General features: G+C 55.6%; 1 protein-coding gene across 7 annotated transcripts; it reads right to left on the reverse strand.

Moving 5' to 3' along the window:
• Positions 1-615: 615 nt before the first annotated feature.
• Positions 616-6,403, reverse strand: LOC148218129 (class I histocompatibility antigen, F10 alpha chain-like). 7 transcript variants are annotated; one of them, XM_088158126.1, is made up of 8 exons: positions 6,304-6,403; positions 3,818-4,081; positions 3,107-3,382; positions 2,564-2,836; positions 2,364-2,471; positions 2,230-2,265; positions 2,079-2,110; positions 616-1,034 (listed from the first exon to the last, which is right to left on the reverse strand). In XM_088158126.1, exons 1-7 carry the CDS (start codon positions 6,353-6,355, stop codon positions 2,085-2,087), a joined length of 1,035 nt encoding a protein of 344 aa, XP_088014252.1. In that variant the 5' UTR covers positions 6,356-6,403; the 3' UTR covers positions 616-1,034; positions 2,079-2,084. The 7 variants fall into 7 exon arrangements, with proteins under 7 accessions (XP_088014252.1, XP_088014249.1, XP_088014248.1 ...); XM_088158127.1 differs by having other exon boundaries at positions 884-1,020; XM_088158128.1 differs by having other exon boundaries at positions 1,005-1,088.
• Between the last annotated feature and the right edge of the window lie 2,123 nt (positions 6,404-8,526).

Genomic DNA, 8,526 nt, shown 5'->3' on the forward strand with positions numbered 1-8,526 from the left:
TGAAAAGCACTAAGCTAGAACAGCAGGAATGAACAAAAGATGTTGGGCTGGTGGACGAGATGTATCAGGCAATTTTTCGGCAGGAGTTGGAACTGCAGGACGTCCCAGCAGGGCAGGGCAGGGCGGGGCTTCAGCGCAGAGAAACTCAGAGCAGCGCTGAAGGAGCAGCGGGCAGCGGCAGCTGGGTGTGAGCAGAGGGTGATCGGTGCCTCTTTTAGTGAGGAAGGGGTTAATAAGGCCTTAGGTCAGTGGCTGCTCTTACGAGCAGAGGCTCACCCCAGAGGAGAAGGAGCAGCAGCTCTGTGCTGGGTCATGGGGACTTCGTCTCCTTGAGCAAGAGCAGCTCCAAACGTGTCTTCCAAAACCCAAAGCCTTGAGTAGCTGCCCACCCCCGCCCTCCTTTTTACCTGGGCCAGGCCAACCTTTTGTTTTCTAAAGCACTAACCAGTAGCTGCAGTTAGAATTTTCTAGCAATTCATGGGAAAAATTCTATAGGTAAGAAGGAACAAAAGAAAAGAAACCTAACCCCCAATAAATAGATAAATATGTAACAACAGTAAATATCTAACAGTAAATAAATATCTAATAGATAAATATCAAACAACAGTAAACATCTAACAACAGATAAATATCTAATAATATATAAATATCTAACAGTAAATATCTTAACAGTAGTAATGTCTTGCACAGTTGGCTATCATGCAAAGAAGAATCAGGATTATTATGAACAGTTCTTTAGGCACAGGATTAATTTAAAAAATGTTTTCATCTGCATCAGTCTCTATTTTCAGTTGTTTCAGGAGCAGAACCCTTAACTCTGGAGCAGTGAATCCAAGGTCCTTTGCCAGCAACTTTGACTGAGGTGAGGGTGGTCAGCAGGACTTGGAATGGTCCTCTCCACTTGGCTTGTAGAGGATCACTGTCCCACCACTTCACATAGACCCAGTGTCCAGGCTGGAAGGGATGTGCAGGTGTGTCCAGTCCTATGGGTCTGGATAGCAGGATGGAATTCTGGAGCTTCTGCAACATGGAACCTAAAGCCATCAGATATCTCTGTAAATCCAGCTTCCCCTTCACGTGAATTTAACCTGGAACATGTGGAATCTGATATGGCTGCCTGTTGTAATGCAATGGGGGTTTTCCCTTTGTGACAACTTCACCAGCCTGACCGGGTTACAGCGTGGCTAATAATAATAATAATAATAATAATAATAATAATAATAATAATAATAATAATAATAATAATAAGTGGGATGGGAATGATGGTGCCTGTGATATCCTTTTCATCCATCTTTGAACATGTGATCTGAGAGGCTGCATCCAAAGACCAGGGGGAGGGATATACACAGGGATACCCGAGGGCAAAGGTCCAAAGACAAATGAGAATTAGGAACGTGCCTAGGCATGCCTGACATGTCCTTACAAATCCCATGGTTTTAGGCTAAAGCCTCTGCATCTGCAGGGCAGGGACCAGACCTAATGTCTAAGGCCTTGCTTTTTAACAGCCTGCCTCCCAAGGTCTTAAATTTGTGCTTTCTTTATAGGGAATTTGGGCTAAATCCCAGTCCATCTCAGCCAAATCGACTACCACAGGAAGGGGCCGGATCCAGCTCTGGGGATTGCTCAGGCAGTGATTCCTGCCAGGATAAGAGAGGGTCACGGTGTCACCCTTTCCCTGTCCCCATCCCACAGGATGGACCTTGCTGGAGCCCATGGAGAGCGGGAGCTGCTCCGGAATTCCACCTGATCCTGTCCCAAACTTGCTCTATCCATCCAACTCATCCTGCTCTGGAAGACCTCCCTGATCCCACTTCATCCATCCCACACCAATCCTGCTCCATCTATTCCACGCAATCTCGCCCTACCCATCCTGCCCCAATTCCTTTCTGGAATTCCAACCAATCCTGTTTCATCCATCCCAGCTGATCCCGCTCCAGAATCCAGCCCCGATCCCACTCCACAATTCCATCTGATCCTGCTCTGGACCCCTGCTCTGATCCAGAGTCCCTCCCTGATCCCAATCTATCCAATCCTGCCCTGATCCCTCTCTGGAATCCCACCCTCATCCCTCTCTGTACCTGCGGTCAAGCCATTGTTCCCACATCATTTCCTGCAGAAAGAGAAAATCCATGAGATTCTAGCACGGATCACACACCAGGATTAACCCCAGGATCCATCCTGGGATCTGCACAGAGGGGATCCAGAGCTGGATCCACCACTGGTACTCACTGGCTGCCATGCTGTATTCATTCCTGTCCCTCCTCCCTGTGGAAAAACAGTGGGATCAGCATTGGTGGCACAGGATTCCCAGAACAGTGCCAGGTGGATCCATGCCCCTTCCCAGCCCCCATCCCGTGTGTTACCAGATTGGCGCTTCCAGACAATGAATCCAATGAGGACAATGAGGATGAGGACGGCAGCGATGATGGACACAGCGACCACCACGGTGAGATTCCTGCCAGCTGTTGGCTCTGGGAAAAACGGGATGGTGAGCAGGGGGAGGAGAATCCCCAGTTGGGCATTCCAAATTCCCAATTCCCACATTCCACATTCCCAGCCTCACTCCAAGCGTAGATCCCAGGCTCAGACATTCCGGGATGCTCCACCCGGCACCGGTACTGCTCCCGCTCCTCCGGCCGTGCCTTGATCCTGGCCCAGGTGTGGAAGGTGCCGTCGCTGTTGGGAACGATCCCATCCCACTCCGTCTCCTGATCCCAGATTTCATCCCCCTTCATCCAGTTGATGTCAATGGAGCTGGGGTAGAATCCGTACGCATGGCAGGACAAGATCAGCGTCCCGTGTTCCTCTTTTCCAGACACATGGACATCAGGGGGCTCTGGAATGGGATAACGGTGAGAAACATCCATGGAATTCCCATTGGAATGGGATGGGGGTGAGATCTGCCCATGGAAATCCCACTGTAATAGGATGGGGGTGAGATATGCCCATGGAATTCATGGAAATGGGATGGGGGTGAGCTCTACCCATGAAATTCTATGGGAATGGGATGGAGGTGAGATCTGCCCATGGAATTCCCACAGGAATTCCCATGTTTCCAAGTCCTCCATTCCAAAATCCCACATTCCCTCAAGAATTCTGCTCCCACCTTTGCGGTCCAGCTCCTTCTGCCCATATTTGACGTATTTCTGGAGCCATTTTGGGCATTCATGCTCCAGGTAATTCGTCAAACTCTCGACCTCGTTCGTTTTACGTTTCCAGCGCCTCCTGGTGATCTCAGCAGTGCTGTCGGCTGCCACGAATCTCCTGGATCCCAGGTCAAAGGAGATGTAATCCCACCTGTCGTAGCCACTCTGGTAGGATCCACGGACTCGCCCGTCAGACCAGAGGTCACAGCCGTAAACTTGCAACAATGTGTGGAGACCTGGGGGGATTGTACCCACAGAGACCCATGGAATTGGGTCCCAGCCCCACAGAGCCCCATTACAGCCCTATGGAGCCCCAGAGTCTGATGGAAACCCACAGAGCCTCATCCCAGCCCCATGGAGCCCCATTCTAACCCACAGATCCCAACCCAACCCCAGAGATCCCATCCCAACCCCATGGATCCATATCCCAAACACATGGATCCCCATTCACACCGATGGATCACAAGATATTCCATACCTGCCTAATGGATCCCCATCTCAGCCTTTTTGGTGCCCTGTGAATTCACATTCAAGCCCTATGGATCCACACCTCAGCCCCATGGATCCCATCTCAGTCGCATGGATCCCCAGCCCAACCCATAGATCTATCCCAGCCCCATAAATCCCAGGTCCACAGTTCCCACCCCAGCCCCACAGATCCCCCCACTCACCCCTGCTCTGGTTGTACCGGTCCCGCAGTGTCTCCAGGTTCCTGGCATCCATGTGCTGGTTCCTCTTGCAGGTCTCAGTCATCCTATCCCAATATCCCAGCTCGGCTCCATCCTTTATCCACTGTGTCAGTGGCACCGCCCGGCCCCGCTCGCTGTCGTAGCGCTCGAAGGGGATCCCATCCACAAACCCCGTGACCATGTACTGGGGGATCCCTGGGCTGGGCTCCGACACGGCCACGTGCTTGTAACGCAGGGAGTGGAGAACTGGGGGGACACGGAGATTTGGGGGGGTTGAGTGAGTCAAGGATCAATGAAAGAGGAACTGGGAGAGCCGGGAATGGGGTGCATGGGGACCCAGTGTCCAGGAACGGGGGCTCAGGGGACTCCCAGTGTCAAGGAAAGGGGAATACAAGGATTGGGAGAGGTGGGATGGGGGTTTCAAGGGATTCTTGTGCCCAGGAAAAAAGTCCAGGGGACCCCAGTGCCAAGGAAAGAGGAGTCACAAGGCAGGGAGACCCGGGATGGATGGAATGGGAGTCTCAGGGGATCTTTGATGCAGAGGAAACAGGGAGCTGGGGGCTAAAAAAATCAGGAATGGGAGTCCAGGGGGTCTCAGGGTCAAGGAAAAGGGGAGTCTGGAAAAGGGAAAGGCGGGATAGATGGGAAAGGGGGTGCAGGAGGGAAATGGTACGGGATAAGGGAGTGCAGGGGGGTCCCAGTGCCCAAGACTGGAAATTCAGGGGCATCCCAGAGACCAGAATCCCCCCTGGGACCCTCCACGACCCCCCAGGGACCTTCCTGGACCCCCGGAACCCCCTGCAGGAGGAGCAGGGGGTGAAGAACTGGGGGGTTGCAGAGATTGAGGGGGCAGGAAGCAGAACGGGGAGAGCCAGGAGAGCTGGGAAGGGTCTAAGGTTCAAGGAAAGGACTGGGAGAGGCGGGATGGGGGATCCAGGGGGTCCCTGTCCCCAGGAAAGAGGGTTCAGAGATCCCCGGTGTTGAGGTAAAGGGGGGTCTGGGAGCTGGGAAAGACAGGAATGGGGGGCCAGGGGGTCCCTGGTTCACGGGAAAGGGGGATCTGGAGATGGGAGAGAGGATCCCTGAGGCGCAGCCTGGGAGATGAGAAAGAGGCCGAGGGAGAGCGGTGGGGGAGGGGTCGAGGGAAAAGGGGGAATTCCAGGGACTTCATCTGGATCCTACTGGATCCCCGATGCGACCTTCGTGAGAGCCCTGGGATGCCGGGGACCCTCTGGGACCCCGTTTCGAGAAGTGGCGGGAGTGGAAAACGGGGCAGACATGGAAAGCTGGGAGATCTCGGGGGTCCAAAAGTCAAGGAAAAGGGCGGGAATGGGGTCTGGGAAAAGCGGGATGCCGGAAAAGGAGGTGCAGGGGGGTTGCAGTCCCGGAAATGGAGATTCAGGGATGTCCCAGCGCCCAGGAATGGGGGTCAGAAGGGCTCCCATGCTGCGATTCGGGGTTTAAAAGAATCCTGATCCCCATGGATGAGGATTCAGGGGGGTTCCGGTGCCAGATAAGGGGTTCCAGGGGGGTCCTGGTGCTGGGGAAGGGTATGGGGGGGTCACAGGACCCAAACAGGGGATTCAGGGGAGTTTCCCTGCCCGGGAATGAAAGTTTAGGGGGTTCCCGGTGCCCAGGAAGGGGGGTTCAGGGGGGTTCCTGGTCTGCAATTCGGGGTTCAAAGGGATCCTGCTCCCCAGGAATGGGGCTTCAGGGAAGTGCTGATGCCAGTTAAGGGGGTACAGGGGGGTCCTGATACCGGGAAAGGGCTTGGGGGGGTCACAGGTCCCAAAATGGGGCGTTGGAGTGTTTCCCGTACCCGGGAATAAAGTTTAGGAGGTTCCCAGTGCCTGGAAATGGAAGTTCAGGGGGGTTCCCGATCCGCGATTCGGGGTTCAAAGGGATCCTGATCCCCAGGAATGGGGGTTCATGGGGGTGCCAGTGCCAGATAAGGAGGTACAGGGGGATCCCGGTGCCCGGAAATTGGTGCTCAAGAGGGTCCCCGTACCCAGAAATGGGGGTACAGGGGGGTCCTGATACCGGGGAAGGGGATGGGGGGGTCACAGGACCCAAAATAGGCGATGGGGGGGCGCTTTCCCGTACCCGAGGATGAAGGTTAAGGGGGTTCCCGGTGCCCGGAAATGGAAGTTCAGGGCGTTTGCCGGTCTGCGATTCGGGGTTCAAAGGGATCCTGATCCCCAGGAATGAGGGTTTAAGGGGGTCCTGGTGCCAGATGAGGGGCTTCAGGGGTGTCCCGGTGCCCGGAAATTGGTGCTCAAGAGAGGCCCCGTGCCCAGAAATGGGGATACAGGGGGGGCTCGGTGCTGGGGAAGGGGATTAAGGGGGGGTCACAGGACCCAAAATGCGGATTCCGGGCGTTCCCCTGCCATGGAATGAAGGTTTAGGGGTTTCCTAGTGCCCGGAAACGGACGTTCAGGGGGGGTCGTGATTTCAAGGGTCCCACTCACCTTTCGTCGCGTTCCCTGGGGCCCCCAACGGCAACCCCAGCGCTGGAGCCATGGCGCTGCTCCGCTTCGAGCCCGCCCGAACTCGACCCAGCTCTGGCCCCGCCCACAGAGCCGCCCCATGCCCCGCCATTGGCGCTGCTATTTCCTGTCCGCCAATGGCAGCTCGATCTCACAGTGACTTCACAGGCCGCCGCGTAGATCCCGGTCTCACAGGTTGGAACGCGGAAGTGAAAGAGACCGAGAGAGCGCGGGGGGGGGAGGGGACGTGAGAATTCCAGAGAATTCCTCTTGGTCCCGGCTGCGACCCCCCTGGAGCCCTCTGAGAATCACCTGGGACCCCCTGCAACCCTCCTTAAGAAAGCGCTGGGAGTGAAGAACTGGGGAGACACGGAAATTTGGGAGATCTGGGGGTAAAAAGGTGAAGGAAAAGGGCGGGTCGGGGGTCTGGGAAGTGCGGGATGCCCGAGAAAAGGGTGCAGGGGGTCCCAGTAGATGTGAAGGATGTTCAGGAAGGGGTCTCAGTACAGAATAAAGGAGTGCGGGAGGGATCCTCATACCCAGGAATAGGGGTTTAGGGGGTCCTGGGGTGAAGGAAAGAGGGGTGAAGGCAATGGGGGGTCCAGGGGGTCCCTGTGCCCAGGAAAGGGGGTGCACGGGTTGAGGAAAGTGGAGGGCGGGGCCTGGGAAAGGCAGGAAAGGGGTCCAGGGGGTCTCGAGGACAAGGAAAAAGGGGACTGGGGTCTCCGAGAGGGAGAGGGTCGGGAAAGGGGGTGCGGGGGACATTGGTGCTGGATGAAGGGGTTCAGCCGGTGCTGGATAAGGGGATACAGGGGATCCTGGTGCACGGGAACTGGGGGTTCAGGGGAGTTCCGGTCCTGAATATAGGGGTTCAGGGGGTCCCGGAACTGGGGAAGGTGGTCTCGGTTCCTCCGAAATGCAGATTCAGGGCCGTCCCCATGCCCAGGAATGGGGGTTCAGGGGAGTTCCCGTGCCGGTAAATCGGGGTTCAGGGTGGTCCTGGTGCCAAATAACGGCATGGGGAGATCTGGTGCTGGGGAAGGGGGTGCACGGGGGTTCCCGTTCACAGGAATGGAGGGCTCGGGAGGTCCCGGTGCAGCAGAATGGGGGTTCAGGGGGGTCTCGGTGCCGGATAACAGGATGCAGTGGGTCCCAGATCCCAGGAAATGGGGTTCAGGGGACTTCCCGAGTTCTGGAGTTCAAGGGGTCCCATTGCCTGGAAATGGAGCTTCAGGGGGGGTCCCGGTGCCCAGAAATGGGGGTTCAGGGAGGAATCCTTGTACGGGAATGGGGGTTCAGGGGTGTTCCACGTTCCAGATAAAGGGGTGCAGGGATTTTCAGGACTGGGGAAGGGAGTACAGCGGGGTCCCAGTGCCATGAAACCAGCGTTCTCTGTGCCCAGGAAGGGGGACTTGCCTGGAAATGGAAGTGCAGGGGGGTCCTCGTGCCCAAGAACGGGGGTTCAGGGGGGTCCCGGTGCCGGGGGCGGTCACTGGTCCCGCGGTGAATCCCAGAGCCACAGCTTGGGAGACGCAAAAGTGATCGGGGGAACTCGAGGAGGGGGAGGGGACAGAGGAAACTCTGGGAATTCCCCTGAATCCCCCCCGGGACCTCCCAAGTCCTCCCCGCAGGATGAGCATGGGTGGAGAACTGAGGGGGACGCAGAGATTGGGGGGCTGGCGGCATTCAAGGGTCAGGAAGCGGAACTGCGAGAGCCGGGAAGGGTCCAAGGTTCAAGAAAGGGACTGGGAGAGGTGGGATGGGGGATCCAGGGGGTCCCTGTGCTCAGGAAAGGGGGTCCAGGTGTTGGGCAAAGTGGGGTTTGGGAGCTGGGAAAGGCAGGAACAGGGGTCAGGGGGTCCAGGGTCTTATGGGTAAAATTTGGTTAATGTTTGTTGCTAGTTAAGAATGTTAATTTTCTAAGTTAATTGTTGCCCTGTTGTGACTTTATGTAGAAGTTCATTGTTTTTGAAGTTAATTGAAATGTTATAATAAGTTAAATTAATGTTTGTTAAGAGTTTTAAAGGGGGGGGCCAGGTCGAGGTGTGAGGGGGTGGTAACATCTTGTGAGTGAAGTCTACGTAGTCCGTGAGTGAGGATTGGTAAGAGGGCCTGTCCAATCTCTCGATGCCCTGAAGAAATCAAGGACGCCAATCATCACTGTGATAATTGATAAAAGATTTGTGTTAATCACAAAAGCATTGG

The sequence above is a fragment of the Sturnus vulgaris genome, unplaced genomic scaffold (genome assembly GCF_052056855.1).
Source record: "Sturnus vulgaris isolate bStuVul1 unplaced genomic scaffold, bStuVul1.hap1 Scaffold_195, whole genome shotgun sequence".
Lineage (NCBI taxonomy): Eukaryota > Metazoa > Chordata > Aves > Passeriformes > Sturnidae > Sturnus > Sturnus vulgaris.

Bases quoted from the DNA above. Each gene is read 5' to 3' on its own strand.
- LOC148218129 (XM_088158122.1), bottom strand. From the start codon at position 6,355: ATGGCTCCAGCGCTGGGGTTGCCGTTGGGGGCCCCAGGGAACGCGACG. The intron at 2,266-2,363 runs GTAACACACGGG...GTTTTTCCACAG, and splicing joins TGTCTGGAAGCGCCAATCTG to GGAGGAGGGACAGGAATGAA. The intron at 2,111-2,229 runs GTGAGTACCAGT...CTCTTTCTGCAG, and splicing joins TGAATACAGCATGGCAGCCA to GAAATGATGTGGGAACAATG.